This window comes from Chiloscyllium plagiosum, chromosome 5, assembly GCF_004010195.1.
Source record: "Chiloscyllium plagiosum isolate BGI_BamShark_2017 chromosome 5, ASM401019v2, whole genome shotgun sequence".
Taxonomy (NCBI): domain Eukaryota; kingdom Metazoa; phylum Chordata; class Chondrichthyes; order Orectolobiformes; family Hemiscylliidae; genus Chiloscyllium; species Chiloscyllium plagiosum.
The window spans coordinates 67,958,164-67,980,226 of record NC_057714.1 but is presented as its reverse complement, the minus strand read 5'-3'; the positions used below and the strand labels follow the sequence as shown (position 1 = coordinate 67,980,226).

The 22,063-nt window shown below is 40.5% G+C and overlaps 1 protein-coding gene across 5 annotated transcripts in view; it reads left to right on the top strand.

Annotated features, from left to right (window-relative positions):
* The window catches only part of ankib1a (ankyrin repeat and IBR domain containing 1a), an 87,983-nt gene that overhangs the window by 43,542 nt on the left and 22,378 nt on the right, over window positions 1-22,063 (top strand). For all 5 annotated transcript variants that reach the window (XM_043690255.1, XM_043690254.1, XM_043690251.1 and 2 more), the window contains 6 exons: window positions 2,533-2,696; window positions 7,469-7,557; window positions 12,222-12,352; window positions 16,550-16,684; window positions 17,109-17,195; window positions 17,275-17,341. In XM_043690255.1, coding sequence (XP_043546190.1) covers window positions 2,533-2,696; window positions 7,469-7,557; window positions 12,222-12,352; window positions 16,550-16,684; window positions 17,109-17,195; window positions 17,275-17,341 — 673 coding nt within the window. The remainder of the gene's footprint in view (window positions 1-2,532; window positions 2,697-7,468; window positions 7,558-12,221; window positions 12,353-16,549; window positions 16,685-17,108; window positions 17,196-17,274; window positions 17,342-22,063) is intronic.

Sequence of the window (22,063 nt, the reverse complement as noted above, 5' to 3'; positions counted from 1 at the left end):
ATCACAAAATAAAACCCTGGGATCCTTCGCCAGGGCCTTGCACTCCTGCAGCAGATCATTGCTCCCATTCTTAGTGGTAATGTGTTTGATCAGCTGGATTCTGGTTGCTTCCTTTCTGAAGGGAGAAAGAGGAACATGAAGGAGAAAGTGCATAGTGGTTGGGACCCTGCCGCTGGCAATTGGGCATCTCTGTCATGTCCGAGCAGATCCTGGGGGCAGTAGCAGCTCCTAAAGGTGGAATTGGTAGGGTTGTTGGCAGGTGGGATTGAGCAGTGACTCTGAAATATAATCTGGAGCCTTGTGGGTGTGGCATCCTTGATTCTGATCTCAAGCAGTGATGCAGCGCTGGACACTGAGGGCAAACCCCAAGTCTAAGAAGTAGATTTTGGATTAAACTGGCACCAATTCAGTCGGGTACTGCAGCAACCAAAATTAAAATCAATATAGTGATAGTCAACATGTTTTCTGGCCCAGTAACTTAATGTTAAAGCCACATAATGCCACGTAATGCTAAATGGAGCAATATTAAACACAAACTCCCTGTGCTGCTTATTGCATTGTCTTTGCTAAATGTTCTTGTACCTTGCTCGTATTCAATTTTCTTAGCTCAATCAACCTCCATGTTTGATTAGTGATTCATTATCATTCGGTTCTTCTGCTCATTTTGTTGACTCCCTTTTTTTTCCCCTTTTTGAACATTTCCACTGTTTCTTGATGTTGCCCAACCTCCATAGTACTTTGAGTCTGTTGGGGTGTTACAGCTTAAAGCAGTATGGCATATTCTCCAGTTACTCCTTTGCAAATGGAAGTTGTAACTTTGTGGTTGATGCTCCCTTCAACTTGAGGTGGATTTTGCTGAATACATGTTCACCCAAAACTATATTAGGACCTCATCAAGTCCAGGGATTTTGTAGGATGTCCTCCATCTGCTTCTGAGAAATATATAAATTCTGTTTCATTGAGGGTGTTTCTATCTGAAGGCCTCTTTCTTTTTGTGAATGTCCTTATACGTGAATTTTTGTTTGAAGTATTCCCAGTGCTGAGCCTGTTGTTGTTCCAAAAAGGCAGCAGAAGGTCATCATTTCAATCAAGCATGCTTAGTGAGTCACGGGACCTGATTGTGCTGTTCCATCCCAGTTGCTATTGAGGATAACATTGAGGTTACTGATTAGAGTTTAATATAACTGTTTGCTTTGTCGAGCATGTCCTGCAGACATGCAGACATGCTAATGTCATGCAGACATTAGCCTCTGCTAATGTGTAAACTTGCACAGCAATGACTCTGGCATGCTTGGTGTGGCATCTGGTGGTGATAGACATTTTTTAAATCGACCTGTTATTTCACATTCAAAGGTATGGGGTGAAAGCAGGAACATGGCACTGAACAGCAAAACATAACAAAATCGGTAAACCCCAGTGAAGAAGGTGCAGTACATCATAAGATTATCATATACTGGTACTGGATGAAAGTCAAAAAAAGTCTAATCTTTGAACCCAGTTTTCAGTCAAATCACTGTGGAACCAGACTCTTATATTTCACCCACTGTTCACACCTATGTTTTCAAGGAGCACTTCATGATTGAGCAGAAGCTCTAGATTGTCTTTTTTTTTCCAAAATGGCCCAAGCGTGTATTCAGACTGATCTGATCTGTTCAATTTTCATCCTGAGTTGCATCACTAGTCTGGACATGAATGCCAGAAGATATAAATTGTCACCTTTACGTTAATGATGTATTATAGACCAATCGGCAGAAAATGAATGATCAGGTTTTCTACTTTTTAAGCACTATTCAGTGACACCATTGGATGTGTGATCTTTAAATTGGAGCATATTCAATTTGGTTGACTGTCCTGCTATCAGTCATTCCCAGCACACTCAAATGGTTGTTGACTATTCTCAAATATGGTACTGAAAACTACCTTGACTTATTTGCAACTATCCTCTGGTACTGTATACCTCAAAGGAACACTAGCACAAACGAGCAGCGTATGCTGTGCTATACTGTGTCTGTTTGAGGGAAATTTGAATGAGTTAAATGCACTATCATTCAAGAAATTTTCACAAACTTGCATAAAGATTTAACATGAAATCTAATTTCAAAACTGTTATTGAAAATAAATTGACACGATAGGTCTTAATATTAAAATTTTGAGGTTCCAATTTTACCTCCGTCTTTTACAAGCAAAATACTGAGGATGGAGGAAGTCTGAAATAAAAACAAAATGCTGAAGAAACTCAGCAGGTCTGGCAGCATCTGTGGAGTGAGAAACAATAACATTTCAAGTCCAGTATGAGTTTTCAGCTGTTGTGAAGAAGAGTCATGTTGAACTTGAAACTATTAATTGTTTCCTTCTCCAAAGGTTCTGCCAGACCAGCTGAGCTTTCCAAGTGGTTACTGTATTTATATCTTAGTCTAAGTTGGGTTTTGGTCCAGCTTGCACAAATGTGAAAGCATTAAATCAGCTGCTCTTTTCTTTGGTTCTTAATAATTGTTCTTTGTCACATTTCAGTACTTTTTTTTTAAATTTTAGGCATTTGTGGAAAATAATCCAGTTATCAGATGGTGTCCCACTCCTGGTTGTGAAAGAGCTGTAAGATTAACCTGTCAAAGATCAGGTTCTACAATGGACCAACTGAGCTTTCCTCTACTAAGTGCACCAGCAGTGGATTGTGGAAAAGGACACCTCTTCTGTTGGTTAGTGCACAGAATTTTAAGTTGCAGATGTTTAAAAATTATTTGGTGATTAATTTCTATAGTCTTTTCTATTTTCAGGCATTATAAGAAGTCGCCAGGTGGTTGTTTGCTATTTCTTAGGATGTACAATTGTCATATTCTTCCATGATCGTTTGTATTATTTTATTGAACACAACATACCTTACATCAATTGGATCCCAGAATATAATTCGTGATTCTTTCAGCATTAGAGTGCATCAACCCACTATGCTCATGTGATGTGATCATTGCTAATCAATTCAGATTGTACCTGATCTGTTGAATTTGTAATTAATGAAATTAAATTCCATTTATTACATGGAGTACTCAGCTTTTTACTGTTAACATCTAATTTTATCACATCTTGTTAATTTTGACAATTGGTTAATTAAATCTGGAGGGTAGACTCCACTGAAAAATTTGCAATATGGCCATAAAGATTTCCTGCTCATCTCTGCTTTAGTCAGATTTTCCTTGCTGTCGCGTTTCTCATTTAGCCCCACAGTTCTTGTTGCTCAGTGGGTCAGCCATGCTGCAGAAGAAGATGGTATAATGTCAACAATTATGTATAATTAATAAAAATGTTAAGTCTGCACAGACTTACTGTCAATAAACCTTTGCAGCCTATTTGCAAAATTTCTTTTCCTGTTTTGACCTGTTTGTGCAGAAAATGATATATGCATAATTATAACACTAGTTATATAAAGTTGTCATAATGTACCCTTAAATATTGTTCTAATCAATGTTTGAATAACAAAAGTTCTTTACTACTAAATAGCCTCTGAATTTTAACTCAAGGCTTCCTGTTCCTAACATTACTGCATCCTTTTCTAATCAGTATTTCTGCCCTATCTCCATTTTTATTTGCCTATTTCTCTCAATAATAGGTATTCTTAAATAATAACCATCCAAATCTCACCTTTTAAAGCCACTTTTCCATCATAGCCCTTACATGTTCCTATCAAGCCAGTCGCACTTGCAACTTACCAATCTTATTCATCAAGCATTATTCACTTGCCTATTTACGTCCATGAATTGTAAACTTTTATTTGTTTTCCTTATTTTTTCTGTTTGTTCCTAGCTAATGCAGCACTATTATTTCCGTACACTAATCAAAGTGTTTACTATATGCCACCTTTTTCCTCTCTCGTAATGTGTTCTAGTGCTATCCTTTTCCAACTTAGTTTAATCACTCCCAACTCACAAGTGAACTGACGAGGAGCACCACAGGTTCCAGTCCTGTTGAGGTGTAATTTGTCCCTCATCAACCCAGAACTGATCCCAATATTCCAAGAATCTGAAACCTTCCATCTTGTACAGTACTTCAAACAAATGATCGTTCCTATCCTCACAAGCTGCCATCTTTATTCCAGTCCATATCTGTCTCCCTCAGGTTCTTCTCATGCATGCTGTCTCGCTGTCTGGAATTTTTTCTCTGAGGGCTAGGGCCTTTGGAATTCCTTGCCACACAGAGTTGTGAGGGCAGGGTCCTTGTGTATATTTAAATTCTTGATCAATAGGGGAATCAATGGATAGGGAGAAAGAACAATGAAGTGGTAACGAATCAGTCATGAATGATAGAACAGGCTCAAAGGGCCAAAAGGCCAACTCCTCATGTATCTTATGGCCTCACCCACTCACTTTTACTTAATCTATATTTGTAGGTGGAATGTAACATGAAACAATGGGAGGTTGTGTTCTTTGGCAGGAAGAATAGAGAAGCTGAATATTATATAAATGGGAGAAGACTCCAAAAAGCTGTAGCACAACGGATTTTGGGGGTTCTTGTGCATGAATCATGAAGGATAAAGGAACTGAAGGCATTGGTGCTAAGTTTACAGATGACCCAAAGATAGGTAGAGGGACACTTGGTATTGAAGAAGTAGAGTGACTGCAGAAGGACTTTGACAGGCTAGGCAAGTGGGAAAAGAAGTGGCACATGGAATATAATGTGGGAAAAAGTATTCTTCCTTTGGTAGGAAAAATAGAGGTGTATAATATTTTCTAAACTGAGAAAGGCTTCAGAAATCTGAAGCACAAAAGGAGTTGGGGGAACTAGTTTAAGATTTTCTTAAGGTTAACATAAAGTTTCACTTGGGAGTTAGGAAGACAAATGCAACGTTGGCATTCATTTCAAGAGGGCTAGAATACAAGAGAAAAGATGTACTGCTGAGACTGTATAAAGCTCTCATCAGATCACATTTGGAATATTGTGTGAGCAGTTCTGGGCTGTATATCTAAAGAAAGATGTGCTGGCATTGGAGGAAGTGCAGAGAAGGTTTGCAAGAATGATCTGGGGATGAAGGACTTGTCATAAGACAAACAGTTGAGGACTTTGGGTCTGTACTCAGTGGAGTTTACAAGGATGAGGTGGGGGGGGGGGGGTGGGGTGGGAGGAATCTGATTGAAACTTACAGAATACTGAGAGGCCTGGATAGAGTGAATGAGGAGAAGATGTTTCCACTAGTAGGAAAGGCTAGGACCCGGGGACACAACCTTAGATTGAAGGGATGACCTTTTAGAACTGAGATGAGGAGGAATTTCTTCAGCTGAAGGGTGTTGACTCTGGAACTTATTGCCGCAGAAGGCTATGGGTGCCTTATCATTGAGTGTATTTAAGAGGTTCTTGATTTAGTAAGGGGATCAAGGGTTGCAAGGAGGAGGTCAGAGCTGGTTGAGAAATATACTAGCCAAGATTGAATGGCGGAGCAGACTCAATGGGCTGAATGGCCTAATTCTGCTCTGATACTTTATAGTCTTGTGGAATCATAAAAAGCTTACAGTAAGTTCATTGGGCAATAGGAAAGGAAAATTTTCTTTACTTCCCTATCAAGAAATTGTCTAAAGAAAATGGAACATCAAAATTGGAAAGTCTTGCTTAAACACTACAGGGCAGTAGTTAGGTCATACCTGGAATCTTGTGAACAGTTTCAGTACCCTTATCTAAGGAAGGTTGCACTGGCACCGGAAATAGTCCAGAGAAAGGGGTTCACTAGAGTCATAGAGATGTACAGCATGGAAACAGACCCTTCAGTCCAGCTTGTCCATGCTGACCAGATATCCCAACCTAATCTAGTCCCACTTGCCAGCAGCCAGCCCATATCCCTCCAAACCTTTCCTAATTCATATTCCCATCCAAATGCCTTTTAAATGTTGCAATTGTACAACCTCCACCACTTCCTCTGGCAGCTCATTCCATACACGTACCACCCTCTGCATGAAAATGATGTCCCTTAGGTCTCTTTCCCCTCTCACCCTAAACCTATGGCCCTAGTTCTGGACTTCCCCACCCCAAGCAAAAGGCTCTGTCTATTTATCCTATCCATGCCCCTCGTAATTTTATAAACCTCTATAAGGTCATCCCTCAACATCTGACACTCCAGGGAAAATATCCCCAGTCTATTCAACCTGTCCCTTAGCTCAAATCCTCCAACCCTGGCGACATCCTTGTAAATCTTTTCTGAACCCTTTCAAGTTTCATAACATCCTTCCAATAGGAAGGAGACCAGAATTGCATGCAATATTCCAAAAGTGGCCTAACCAATGTCCTGTACAGCTGTCCCAACTCCTGTGCTCCAACCAATAAAGGAAAACATACCAAACGCCACCTTCACTATCCTATCTACCTGCGATTCAAGGAGCTATGAACCTGCACTCCAAGGACTCTTTGTTCAGCGACACTCCCGAGGACGTTACCATTAAGTGTATAAGTCCTGCTAAGATTTGTTTTCCCAAAATGCTGCACCTCGCATTCATCTAAGTTAAGCTCCATCTGCCACTCCTCAGCCCATTGGCCCATCGATCAAGATCCCGTTGTAATATGAGGTAACCTTCTTTGCTGTCCACTGCACTTCCAGCTTTGGTGGCATCAGCAAACATACTAACTGTACCTCTTATGCTTGCATCCAAATAATTTCTTTAAATGACAAAACGTTGTGGACCCAGCACCAATCCTTGTAGCACTCCACTGGTCACAGGCCTCCAGTCTAAAACACAACCAACCACCACCACCCTCTGTCTTCTACCTTTGAGCCAGTTCTGTATCCAAGTGGCTAGTTCTCCCTGTATTCCGTGGCACCACGGTAGCCAACCAGTCATCCCAGGGATCATCATCTTCAGAGGAGGTTGAGTATGTTGGACCTGTATTTGTTGGAGAGGAGGTTGAGCGGAGACTGTCTTGAAACACAAAAAGATTCTCACACGGCTTGTTTGTGTAAAAACTTAAATGTTATTTCCCTTTATGGGAGATGGGAACAAGAGGGCATAATCTCAGAGTAAAGGATCACCCAATTAGGACACCGATGAGGAGGAATTCCTCCTCTGAAAGTAGTAAGTCTTTGGAATTCATTACTGCAAAGGGCTGTTGAGACTGGATCATTAAATATACCCAGAGTTGGGAAGTCTACATTTTTTTCGTTTGTAAGGGAATCAATGCTTATTGGAAAAGATAGGAAAATGTAGTCAGCCACAATCTCATTGAATGGTAGAGCAGACCCACTGGATTGAATGACCTACTTCAACTCCTGTCTTTTGGACCATTCAGTTGCTCTTCTCTATGCTAATGCAAATCAGAATTGACCTGATGTATTGATTCAGTGAACCCTCATTTTTGGTGCACTTCCATAACACAACACAGCTCTGTATCATTGGGTGGCCGATATCTTAATTGTTTTTTGTTCCAAATCAATTAATTACTTTGGAAACATTTCTTCCAACTGAGGCTTTTTCGGATACTAATGTATTATTTCTCTTAGGGAGTGTCTAGGAGAAGCCCACGAACCCTGTGATTGTCCAACGTGGAAAAGCTGGCTACAGAAAATTACAGAAATGAAACCAGAAGAACGTAAGACTCGCTTCACATTCTTGTCTGATTCTTTAAAGTCTTTTTCGCATTTTTGTAGTCTGTGACATTACCAAAATTTGAACATTTCACCAATGTGCCTTTCAGTCTATTCCTAACCATTAACCTCATCTGAGTTTTCTCTTGTTGGATTTCTCATTGCTTTCCCACTCCCAAATTTCTTATGATTTGTTGTATTTTTTGCTTTATTCAATCACGGGATGAGGGCGTGGGTGGCTCAGCAGCATTTATTGCCCATCCATAATTGTCCAGAAGGCAGTTAAGAATCAACTATGTTGCTGTGGGTCTAGAATCAGACCAGATAAGGATTAGATTAGATTACATTAGATTACATTACAGTGTGGAAACAGGCCCTTCGGCCCAACAAGTCCACACCGACCTGCCGAAGTGCAACCCACCCATACCCCTACATTTACCCCTTACCTAACACGACGGGCAATTTAGCATGGCCAATTCACCTGACCTGCACATCTTTGGACTGTGGGAGGAAACTGCCAGGATGGCAGTTTGCTTTTCAACAAATTGACAATGGATTAATGGTCATCATCAGACTCGTAACTTTAGATTATTTCTATAAAATGAATTCAAATTTCACCATTTGCTGTGGTGTGATTCAAGCCCAGGTCCCCAGAACATTACCTCAGTCTCTGGATTAACAGTCCAGTGATAATACCACTAGGCCATCACCTCCCCTAAGCTCTTATCATCTTTTTGTTCTGAGGGAAAGAAAACTAAGAAAATGCATGCCATAAAACAAAACTGGTTATTTTTACTGCAAAATTGTCTCTCTCCACCCTCCTCCCACACATATATTGATCAAAGCTTTTCAGAATTGTGTATATCTGTTAAATTTCCTCCTCCATCTCGGTTTCTCTGGGAGAAGATTCCTGGTATTTTGTGTCTTCTCTCTATAGCTGCATATTTACATTCTGGATATCATCCTTTTGAATCTATAATATACACTCTTACTGTAAAGGCTGTACTGTAGTGGGGTGGATCTATGCTACACGCTAGGACTTTCAGGATGCTTTGCCCACATGCAATTTTACTTCCATTCTGTGGAATTCAGTGTCCAGAGTTAAAAGGCAAGGTGCCACTTTTTTTTTGTACATCTGATTCCTTTTACTTTCAAAACCAACATTGATTGTAATTAAAGTTTTTTAAAAAAAAAGAACTGTGAATGCTGAAAATCTGAAACAAAAACAGAAATTGAGGGAGAAACTTGGCAGGTCTGGCAGTATTCCTGGAAATGCATCCAGGGAAGTTATTTGTGTGGAACTGAGAAATGAGAAAGGGATGATTACCTTATTTGGATTGTATTATAGACCCCCTAATAATCAGAGGGAAATTGAGAAACAAACGTAAGGAGCTCTCAGCTGTCTGTAAGAATAATAGGTGGTTATGGTAGGGGATTTTACCTTTCCAAACATAGACTGGGACTGCCATTGTGTCAAGGGTTTAGATGGAGAGATTAGATTTAAAATAGTGATGGAAAAGGATAGACCAGATCTAAAAGTTAAAGTTCTAAATTAGAGAAAGGCCAATATTCAGGGTATTAGGCAAGAACCTTCGAAAGCTGATTGGGGGCAGGTGTTTGCAGGTAAAGGGACGGCTGGAAAATGGAAATCCTTCAGATTTGAGATAACGAGAATCCAGAGAAAGTATATTCCTGTTAGGGTGAAAGGAAAGGCTGGTAGGTATAGGGAATGCTGGTTAACTGAAGAAATTGAGGGTTTGGTTAAGAAAAAGAAGGAAGCCTATGTAAGGTAAAGACAGGATAGATCGAGTGAATCCTTAGCAATAGGAGTGTACTTAAGAGGGAAATCAGGAGGGCAAAAAGGGGACATGAGATAGCTTTGGCAAGTAGAATTAAGGAGAATCCAAAGGGTTTTTACAAATACATTAAGGACAAAAGGAGAGATTAGGGGCCCTCAAAGTTCAACAAGGAGGCCTTTGTGTGGAACCACAGAAAATGGGGGAGATACTAAACGAGTATTTTGCATCAGTATTTACTGTGGAAAAAGACATGGAAGATATAAATTGTAGGGAAATAGATGGTGACATCTTGCAAAATGTCCAGATTACAGAGGAGGAAATGTTGGATGTCTTGAAACGGGTAAAGGTGGATAAATCCCCAGGACCTGATCAGATGTACCCTAGAACTCTGTGCGGAGCTAGAGGAGTGATTGCTGGGCCTCTTGCTGAGATAGTTGTGTCATCGTTAGTGACAGGTGAGGTGCTGGAAGACTGGAGGTTGGCTACCTTGGTGCCACTGTTTAAGAAGGGTGGTAAAGACAAGCCAGGGAACTATAGACCAATGAGCCTGACGTCGGAGGTGGGCAAGTTGTTGGTGGGAATCCTGAGGGACAGGATGAACATGTATTTGGAAAGGCAAGGACTGATTAGGGACAGTCAACATGGCTTTGTGCGTGGGAAATCATGTCTCACAAACTTGATGGAATTTTTTGAAGAAGTAACAGAGAGGATTGTTGAGGGTAGAGCAGTAGATGTGATCTACATGGACTTCAGTAAGGTGTTCGACAAGGGTTCCCCATTGGAGACTGATTGGCAAGGTTAGATCTCACGGAATACAGGGAGAACTAGCCACTTGGATACAGAATTGGCTCAAAGGTAGAAGACAGAGGGTGGTGGTGGAGGGTTGTGTTTCAGACTGGAGGCCTGTGACCAGTGGAATGCCACAAGGATCGGTGCTGGGTCCTCTACTTTTTGACATTTACATAAATGATTTGGATGCAAGCATAAGTTAGTAAGTTTGCAGATGATACCAAAAGTGGAGGTGAAGTGGACAGCGATGAGGGTTACCTCAGATTACAACAGGATCGTGACCAGAAGTGGCAGATGGAGTTTAATTCAAATAAATGCGAGGTGCTGCATTTTGGAAAAGATAAATCTTAGCAGGACTTATACACTGAATGGTAAGGTCCTAGGGAGTGTTGCTGAACAAAGAGACCTTGGAGTGCAAGTTCATAGCTCCTTGAAAGTGGAGTCGCAGGTAGATAGGATAGTTAAGAAGGCTTTTGGTATGCTTTCTTTTATTGGTCAGACTATTGAGTACAGGAGTTGGGAGGTCATGTTGCAGCTGTCCAAGACGTTGGTTAGGCCACTGTTGGAATATTGCGTGCAATTCTGGTCTCCTTCCTATCGGAAAAATGTTGTAAAGTTAAAAAGTTCAGAAACGGATGTTGCCAGGGTTGGAGGATTTGAGCTATAGGGAGAGGTTGACTAGGCGAGGCTATGGCTGTTTTCCCTGGAGTGACAGAGGCTGAGGGGTGACCTTATAGAAGTTTATTAAATATGAGGGGCATGGAGAGGGTAAATAGACAAAGTCTTTTCCCTGGGGTCGGGGAGTCTAGAACTAGAGGGCATAGGTTTAGGGTAAGAGGGGAAAGATATAAAAGAGACCTAAGGGGCAACTTTTTCACACAGGGTGGTACATGTATGGAATGAGGTGCCAGAGGATGTGGTGGAGGCTGGCACAATTGCAACATTTAAGAGACATTTAAATGGGTTATATGGATAGGAAGGGTTTGGAGGGATATGGGCCGGGTGCTGGCAGGTGGGACTAGATTGGGTTGGGATATTTGGTCAGTGTGGACGGGTTGGACCAAAGGGTCTGTTTCCATGCTGTACATCTCTATGACTCTGTGTGGTGAGAAAACAGAGTTAATATTTCAGGTGCAGTGATCCTTCTCCAGAACTGTTAGTAGCTAGCAGAGGTAGTTCACATGCTGGAGATAGTGCTGGGCAATGGAGTCGTGGGTGGGGTGAAGGTGGGGAGTAAGCAAATAGGTGGAGATAAAGCCCAAAGGGAGAGAAAGACACTTAGACAGGCAAAGGGTGGATAAAGGTCAGCTCGGAACATAGAAAAGCTGATAACTGGAACCATAAAGTAGTGAAAATTGGTTAGTTGTGCTGAAAGCAGCCCATGTCATGACAGGGCCTAAGGTATAGGGGTGGGTAAAGGGCATTGAGGGAAGTTTTCAGGTTCTAGAACTCATCCTGAAGGCTGCAGGGTCCTAAAGTAGGCAAAACAAATGCTATTTTTCCAGTTTGCACTGTCTTCCTGCAGTATTGCAGTAGGCCTGAGATGGAATTGTTGGCCAGGAAGCAGTGGTGTGTTGAAGTGGCAGGCAACTGGAAACTTGGGGTCATTGTTGCCAATGGAATGTAGGTGTTTGCAAAGCCCCTGCCCCATCTTCAGCATATAGACCACCTTTTCCTGAAGAAGGGTCACTCACCCCCAAACATCAACTTTGATTTCACTCCACAGATGCTGCCAGACCTGCTAAGTTTCTCAAGCAATTTGTTTTTGTTGATTGGAGCTAACTTGTTGCCAAACGTCTGTCAATGTTGCAAGCTCAGCAAACACATGACAATCGTCTGTATGAATTAGAAAGTAATCATTCCTGTGTGCTTTCTGTCACTTTCCCATGACAGTATAATTGAAATTGGGAAACAAGCCTGTGTACTTGACTGCAAAAGCAATGCATGTTGAACATTGCCTGTAAAGAAAGCAATATGTGTAATTTATAGCTTTTCACAATGTTGAATTTTTAAAGTGGTTGGAAATAATTTAAGTTGATAGCAAAATAAAACCAGTTAACCATCTTCTGTAATGCTAACAGTTGCTGGTGTAAATGAAGCTTTTGAAGATGCTGCCAATTGTCTTTGGTTGCTGTCGAACTCTAAACCATGCGCCAACTGCAAATCTCCAATTCAAAAGAATGAGGGCTGTAATCACATGCAATGTGCCAAGGTGAGTATTGTAAACTGACTATCTAGAGAGAGAGATTGCTAAACTACTTGAAATCAGTGTTTTACTAATTGTGTATGGAGCAAATTTGTGATATATTAACACTATTATATAAATGATGATACCCGGGTATATTGTGGAATTATGTATTTCTGTAATCTATTTGGTGAGGTACAGTTGTCATGTTATATTTAATTTGAAGCACCGGTTCCTAACTTTGACATTTTGCAGCAGGAATAATTAACATGATTAGACAAATAAGCAAATTCTTCCTAATTTCTGGCATCTAATGCTCATTTACCTTCTCCAGAAAAAAGGTTGTACTCACTGTTTGTTTTTATCTTCTTTTGCAGTCACTTCCCTATTTTTTTCAGAAGTACTGCTACCCCCATTTTTTATTCCAAGTATAGAAGACTTAAGTAATTACATTTCTTAGTATTTGTGACTTTTACTTTACATACTTTCTCTTGGGGTTTAACACTGTTACAGACTCTCAAATTCACCAAGTTCCAAATAGGCTGTGAACAGACTCTGGAATACATCTTAGAACATAGAACATCTCCTTGAGCTCTTGAATGACCTCCCCACCCCTCTTCCTACCTATGTCTTCCTAAACTTAGTGGGCATCTGTCCTTGATGCAACAGTATGTTGGAGAATAGGATCATAGTTAGATGGCCTTTCCTATACTTACCTGGGAATGCAGAAATTTTTGGATACCCTTAGCTAAGCTAACATTATTATTGACCATATAATGAGACCTGTTTAGCGACCATAAAATGCTTTTGTGTGGACACAGTCATTGTGATTGGGTTATGTTAACTTTCAATATATCATTTATTCTGTGCAGTTGTATTGAAATATATCCCAATAAAATTATCATAATTTTAAGAAAGAAGTGCACTTTAAAAGTGAACTGTTTGAATTGTGGACCTTAATATTGGCATCCAATGTTAGAGAAACCTAAAAACATAACAAATAGGAGGAGGAGTAGGCCATTTGGCGCCTCAAGCTTGCTACACCATTCAATATGATCATGCCTGATCAGTCAACTTCATACCCTGTTCCCACTTTTTCTCCATATCTTTTGATCCCTTTATAGACAATAGGTGCAGGAGTAGGCCATTCGGCCCTTCTAGCCAGCATCACCATTCATTATGATCATGGCTGATCATCCACAATCAGTATCCTGTTCCTGCCTTATCCCCATAGCCCTTGGTTCCACTATCTTTAAGAGCTCTCTCCATCTCTTTCTTGAAAGTATCCAGAGACTTGGTCTCCACTGCCTTCTGGGGCAGAGCATTCCAGCTGCGGTCCCAGCACCAAACCTTGTGGTATCCCACTGGTCACTGCCTGCCATTCCGAAAAGGGCCTGTTTATCACTACTCTTTGCTTCGTGTCAGCCAGCCAATTTTCAATTCATGTCAGCATTTTGCCCCCAATACCGTGTGCCCTAATTTTGCTCACTAATATCATATGTGGTACTTTATCAAAGTCTTTCTGAAAGTCCAGGTACACTACATCCACTGGTTCTCCCTTGTCCATCTTCATAGTTACATCCCCAAAAAATTCCAGAAGATTAGTCAAGCCCGATTTCCCCTTTGTAAATCCATGCTAACTGACCTATCCTGTTACTGCTATCTAAATGAGTCATAATTTCATCTTTTATAATTACTCCAGCATCTTTCCCACCACTGACGTCAGGCTAACGGTCTATAATTCCCTGTTTTCTCCCTCCCTCCTTTCTCGAAAAGTGGGACAACATTAGCCACCTTCCAATCTGCAGGAACTGATCCTGAATCTATAGAACATTAGAAAATGATTACCAATGCGGGATTACCAGTGCGTCCACGATTTCTAGACCCACCTTCTGAAGTACCCTAGGATGCAGACCATCGGGTCCCAGGGATTTATTAGCCTTCAGACCTAACAGTTTATCCAACACCATTTCCTGCCTAATATAAATTCTCTTCAGTTCATTCATTACCCTAGGTCCTCCAGCCAGTATTACATCTGGGAGATGGCTTGTGGCTTCCCCAGTGAAGACCGATCCAAAGTACCTACTCAACTCTAATGCCATTTCCTTGTTCCCCATAATAAATTCATCCATTTCTGTTTTCAAGGGCCCAATTCTACTCCTAACTTTTTTTTCTTTTCACATACCTTAAAAAAAGGTTTTACTACCCTCCTTTATATTTTTGACCAGTGTGCCTTTATACCTCATTCTTTTCCTCCATGTATTGCCTTTTTAGTTATCCTCTGTTGCTGTTTAAAAGTTTCCCAGTCCTCCGGCTTCCCGCTCATCTTTGCTATGTTATGCTTCTTCTTTTTTATCTTTATACAGTCCTTAACTTCCCTCATCAGCCACGGCTGCCCCTGCCTCTCCTTAGGATCTTTCTTCCTCTTTGGAAAGAACTGATCCTGCACCTTCTGCATTGTATCCAGAAATACCTGCCATTGGTTGTTCCACTGCCATCCCTGCTAGGGTATTAAACCATTGAACTTTGGCCAGCTCCTCCCTCATACCTCCATAGTTCCCTGCAATACTGATTCTCCCTTCTCCCTCTCAAATTGCAGATTAAAATTTATCATATTATGGTCACTACCTCCTTATGGCTCCTTTACTTTGAGGTCCCTGATCAAATCCAGTTTGTTGCACAACACCAAATCTAGAATTGCCTTCTCCCTGGTAGGCTCCAGTACAAACTGTTCTAAGAATCCATCTCGGAGGCATTCCACAAACTCCCTTTCTTGGGGTCCAATAGCATCCTGATTCTCCCAGTCTACCTGCATGTTGAAATCCCCCATTACAACTGTAGTCATTCCTTTGTGACAAACCAATTTCAACTCCTTATTCAACTTACACCCTACATTCAGACTACTGTTTGGGGGCCTGTAGATAACTCCCTTTCGTGTCTTCCTACCCTTAGAATTTCTCAGCTCTATCCATACTGATTCTACATCTCCTGAGTCTATGCCCCCGCCCCCTGCAAGGGACAAAATATCATTCTTCACCATCAGGGCCACCCATTCCCTCTGCCCGTCAGTCTGTCCTTTCGATAGCATGTATAGCCTTGAATATTCATTTCCCAGGCCCTGTCCACTTGAAGCCACGTCTCAGTTATCTCCACAACATCATACCTGTCAATTTCCAACTGACCCTCAAGCTCATCCACCTTATTTCTTATGTTTCTGCATTCATATATTATATTTTTAATTTGTTTCTCCCCTCACCCTTCCTATCAATCCCTAATTCACTTAACGATACTGTATGATCCCTTCTTGAGTTTTCTGCTCCATTGCTTCTGTTGTCTTTCTTAACTTCTCTTACTCTCACTTTCCCTTTAATTTCCTCAAATTTCCAGTTTGTCCCCTCACCCCCACTATTTAGTTTCAACACACCTGTGTTGCAGTGGCAAACCTGCCTGCCAGAATGCTGGTCCCCCACCTATTAAGGTGCAACCTGTCTCTCATGTATAATTTATCCTTACCCTGAGATTTAGGTTGAAGAACTATACTAAATCCTTCTTGAAAATATTCAATGTTCTCAATTCAATTCAAACACTTTCACATGCAGAGAATTCCACAGAAATTTCTCCTCACTTGCCTTAAATGACCTACTCTGTACGCTGAGACTGTGACAGATTGGTTCTGGACTCTATGATCATCGGAAGCATCCTTTCTGGGTTTCTCCTGTCTAGTCCTGTTAGAGAAGTATAGGTTAATATGAGTCCCTCTTCCCCCAAACATCAAGGAATATAATCCTTACCAGTTCAACCTGTCCTCCTACATCATTCTTTCCATCCATGGAATCCATCTGGTCAACCATCACTGCACTCACTCTATAGCAAAAACATCGTCCTCCAGGTGAGACCAAAATTGTACATGGCAGGTCAGGTGTGGTCTCACCAAGGCCCTATATGGATTGCAACAAGATATGCCTGCTCCTGTACCGAAGTCCTGTCACTTTGAAGGCCAGCATACCATTTACCACCTTCACTGTATGTTTTCAGTGACGAGTGTGAAAGGACATCCACTCCTTTATGAACCTGCCATTTCCCAATTTGTCATCATTCAGCTAATCTGCCTTCATATTTTTGTTACTAAAGGTGGATAGCCTTGCATTTATCTATATTATCATTCATTTGCCTATTCATTCAACTTACCCAAATCACACTGAAACATGTCTGCATCCTCCACAGTGCAAATATGACTTTTGCTGGATATGTTTGGAAGAATGGAAGAAGCACAGCTCGTCCACTGGAGGCTATTATAGATGCACTCGATATGAAGTAATCCAACAGGTTGAAGAACAGTCCAAGGAAATGACAGCTGAAGTAAGCATTTTTTTGGAAGTGAAATTAATAAGTTGATGTTTTCAGCAAACCTTTTTATGTGATTACCTTCTTCAGGTTTCTGTGGTTTGTTCTTGTCTTCTATGCTTATTTGCTTTTTTTAAAAAACCTCATTGCATGATAAGTAAAAGTGGAGGTGGTTGGGTTGGTGTGAAGGAAGAAATTATGTTAATAGTTTTTCAACATAATGTGCTGGTCTAAAATGTGCTTTTTATAAAATGTCTCATGTCGACTTGTTTAGCTTGTATTTCTTCTCCCTTTGTAAATTTCTCTCGACTCCTGACTTGATGTAGAATATTTGTACAACTGCTTATCTCAGTCCTTTTTTGAGTAAATATTGTGTATTTATATCCATTGATTATTTTGTCGAGAAATATGCAGTTGGCAAATCTGTCTTCTGTTTCAGGCTGAGAAAAAGCACAAGAAATTTCAGGAACTTGACAGATTTATGCACTACTACACAAGGTTTAAAAATCACGAGCATAGTTATAAGGTATGTTACGGCAGAAATATTTGTCATTTAATACTGCGAACTTTGAATCGAATAAAAATCAGCCCTTTTTGTCTTTTAGTTAGAGCAACGCCTTCTGAAAACTGCCAAAGAAAAGATGGAACAACTGAGCAGAGCTCTGAAGGGAGGTAGGCGATAAAACCAATAATTAATATACTCTGAAGAGATTAGTGCTATTGTTTTATGGCTGGCACACTGATATACAGAAGTTTGGAAAACAGCCTGGAGTTACAAAGCAGGTTGTTTTCTTTTATAACATTTTACAGAAGGCATTTTGACTCCTAAGGCCTGGGCAACTTTCTGAAAGAACTATTGTTCTTGCTTTTTCTTCAAGGTCTTTAGATAGTACCAATGTCCTGCCTGTGAAAACTTGCTTCCTGTTGTTACATTTTATTGCTCTATTGTGACCTTTTGTCAAAGACATTCCTGTGGTTACTGAATAGAAACTGCGTATGTAAACTTGTCACACTGCAAGTGCATGCTACTGTTGTGTAGTACTTCAAATTTGAGTCATTCACTCCCCAGTCAGAGCTGCAGGAAAATTCATAAGTTCCAGTTGCTCTGTTTCCTATATCCAAAATTACTGCATGTTTTGCTTTAGAGCACAAAGTCTAGTGCAGACACAATGGGCTGAAAGACAGCCTTCTGCACCACAACAATTTGGTGATTCTGTGACCCAAGTATTTCTTTTAAAAACTGATTACACATAATGGGGGTTATTTTGGAATTTGATTTGCATCTGTAGCCCACAATCCAATACTCTTTTTGTTAATCCTCCCTCATCTGCAGGCTGTATTTAATCTTGGTTTTCTTCTTGTATTACAACAGTGATAGAACTTTAAAGAACATTAGTTTATGTTGAAAACTGTGAACGATTTTACTTCCACTTCTGTTTTTGATGGGTCATTTTGTGAACCAGCCATCCTCTGTGTCTTAAATAAAAACTCCCCCCTTTTTTTTCCACTTAACCCAGTTAGTGGCCACCTTAAATTTCTATCATGATGTTTATGACTTGTCAGAGTGAAAATAAATTGAATCTATTTACCTTATTGAAGTCTTCAATATTTTTTAACACTTTCCAGAGGTTCTGTTAACTTGCGGTTTGATTGCAGTTTGGAAGCTCAATATTCATCTGAGGAGAAGTGGTCAGAATAATTTTTCAAGGGCTTCTCAAAATTTTCTTGAGAGTTGTCTTTATTCATGTCACATTTTATTAGCTGGTATGTTACATCATAACAATACTGTATTTGTGTTGATACGTAGGTTTTTTTGACTTGGGCAGGAGCAGATTTGGAATAATTCATGCATATCCTCAAAAATAACACTCCTTCCATTAAATGTTAAGCCATGACATACACAGGAAATATTCATTCCCAAGATGCTACAGTATTTATGTTGCTGCAAAACTGAAAGCATATGTGCAAAGCTGGATGCTTTTAACAAGGCAGTTACAGCTCTATCTACTGCAGCTCAGAATGCAATCTCAGATTTAAATTTAAAAATTGGCAGTGTTCATTTCAATAGGAATCGCTACAATTTTTCCAAGTTTAGTAACTCCTGAAGTATGCAACCTTCAACCAGAGATTTTACATTCGTTCACAAGGAATTCATTACCTTCTGTGATTTAAAGTTTTCTTGGATCCCAGTTAACGGTGTTTTTCTTTATCGACATGGTAAAATTGTTGTCTCTCTTTTCTGTAGCTCTCCTCTTTTCTCTCCCACCACCCCAAACACTCTCAAAGCCTCAATCTTTCCCATATATCCCTCAAGCAGCTCCTTCTTGCACCGCACCCCTTTTGTAACCTTCCTGCATCCCCATTTGCTGTCTGCTAATCTCCCTTCCCACCTATTGCAGACTTTATTTCCCATACCTCTCACAGCTGCCTTCTCAATCCCACACACCTGTTGTAGCCATCTTTTGCCCCACTTCCCTTATGTTGGCAAATACATTTTTGAAGTGTGCACAGGATGGTTTTTAAGACTGGTGTTCAGGACCCAACAAATGAAAAGGCTATCCTTGATTTGGTTTTGTACAATGAGAAGAGGGTTAAAGACGAGAGGGTCCAAATGCCTTTTAAATGCTGCAATTGTACCAGCCTGCACCCCTTCCTCTGGCAATCATTCCATACACACACCACCCTCTGTGTGAAAAAATTGCCCCTTAGATCTCTCTTAAATCTTGCCCCTCTCACACTGAACCTATGCTCTCTAGTTCTGGAGGGAAAAGACTTTGTCTATTTATCCTATCCATGCCCCTCATGATTTTATAAATCTCTATCAGGTCAGCTCTCAGCCTCCGATGCTCCAGGAAAAACAGCCCCAGCCTGTTCAACCTCTCCCTATAGCTCAAATCCTCCAAACCTGAAAACATCCTTGTAAATCTTTTCTGAATCCTTTCAAGTTTCACAACATCTTCCCAATAGGATAATCCAAAGGGTTTTTATAATATGTTAAGAGCAGAAGGGTAACTAGGGAGACAACTGGGCCCCTTAAAGTTCAGCAAGGCAGACTATGTGTGGAGCCGCAGGAGATGAGGGAAGTACTAAAAGAGTAGTTTGCATCAACGTTTACTGTGGACAAAGACATGGAAGATATAGAAGGTGGGGAAATAGATGGTGACATCTTGAAAAATGTCCATATTACAGCAGAGGAGGTCCTGGATGCCTTGAAATGCATAAAAGTAGATAAATCCACAGGACCTGACTTCAGAACTTTGTGGGAAGCTAGGGAAGTGATTGCAGGGCCTCTTGCTGAAATATTTGTATCATCGATAGTCACAGGTGAAGTGCCAGAAGACTGTGGTACCACTATTTAAGAAAGATGGTAAGGAAAAGTCAGGGAGCTATAGACCAGTGGGCAAGTTGTCGGAGGGAATCCTGAGGGACAGGGTTTACATGTATTTAGAAAGGCAAGGACTGATTAGGGATCGTCAGCATGGTTTTGTGCATGGGGAGTCATGTCTCACAAACTTGATTGTGTTTTTTGAATACGTAGCAAAGAGGATTGATAAGGGCAGAGCAGTGGACATGATATATTTGGCCTTCAGTAAGGCGTTCAACAAGGTTCTCCATGGGAGACTGGTTAGCAAGGTTAAATCTCGTGGAATACGGAGAACTAACCATTTGGATACAGAACTGGCTCAAAGGTAGAAGACAGAGGGTGGTAGTGGAGAGTTGCTTTTCAAATTGGAGGCCTGTGACCAGTGGTATGCCACAAGGATCGTTGCTGGGTCCACTACTTTTTGTCATTTATATAAATGATTTGTATGTGAACATAGGTATAGTTATAACTTTGCAGATGACATCAAAATTGTAGGTGTAGTGGACAGCAAAGAAGGATTACAACGAGACCATGATCAGATGGGCCAGTGAACTGAGGAGTGGCAGATGGAGTTTTAATTTAGATAAATGCGATGCTACATTTTGGAAAAGCAAATCATAGCAGGACTTTTATGCTTAATGATGTATGAATTCCTTTAGTGGAGAATGATCGTCGCATCATTGGGATAGAAAGTTAAGTGGTCCAATCTGAAGATCAGGTTTTTAAAACAAACCATGTTCTTTCATGAGATCTGAGTGTCACTGGTAAGGCCAGAATTTGTTGTATGTTGCTGATTGCACGTGAGCTGAATGGTTTGATATGCCATTTCAGAACTAATCCAATTGTTATGGCTCTTGAGTTGCATATAGGCTAATTGCCAGGATGACCTGTTTTAATTACCAGAGAACTTTAAATGAGTTTCTACAACACTACTGAAACTAGCCTTACTGTGCAGATGTAATCGTTGAATTTGAATTCTGCCAGCTGCCATGATGAGATTTGAACACATGTTTCAGAGTGTTATTCTGGGCATCAGGCTTACTTATTCAGTGACATAATATTAAGCCACCAACTTTCCAACACAATTCTTGAGACTTATCTGCTGTCGTGCTGTTATTTGATCATAAAACTTGTTCCTAGCATTCGTGCCCCCTGAATGTATCCCACTCTTCCTCAGTAAACTCATCCAGCATCCATCTATCGCATGTATTACATTGTTAATTGTTCTTCTCGGTTACTTGCTGTCCACATCTTTTTTATCATTGCAACGTGATGTATTGATCTTTCCACTCAGTTCACGTTATTTTTAATTATAGTTTCCATTCTTTCAAAATAAAAATTGGTTAACTCTACCATTTCCATGCTTCAGCTAAATACACATCAGTGCTGCCAGATTCTCTTTAATTTCACATACCTTCAGTTTGGCAGCAAACCTTCCAGCAAAAAGCTTTTGAACAAAAACATATACATAGCTGATGGAAATGTAGTGGATCTATGTGCTAATTTGCTCCACAACTCATCTTAAAAATAAATTCTTATAGATTTAAAGCTGCTTACTGCCTTATAAAGTTGCTGCCTTATGGTCTGTAATTCTGATTGAGAGGACTTTCGCACAGTCCTGAGTTTATAAACGTTGAAATTGTCATTCAGACTCTGGCTTTCTGGCATAACAAGTTTACGGTCTCTCCAATTATTGAATAGAAGGAAAATAGAAATGTCTCATCATGGGTTGTGTGACAATACTACGGCTTTGAGGTGTGTTTTGTCTTTTTGTGAAGAAAGGTTGAGAGAGAGCTGAAGAGCAGTCTATTAAGCCACTAGAGTAAACAGTTTGTAAGGCCTTCAGTTTTATTTTGGAACAATAGAAGCAGCCTTAATGGGTAGGGTCAAGCTCCCACAGAACCAGGATTTTAGTTTTAGGTTTCAGTCGCAGCTGCTGGGGTCTTAAAGCTGAATGTTTCTACCCTCGTGATTCTGTTCATACTGGACTGTAGAATTGCATCTGAGACTATCTATTTTACCAAATTTGC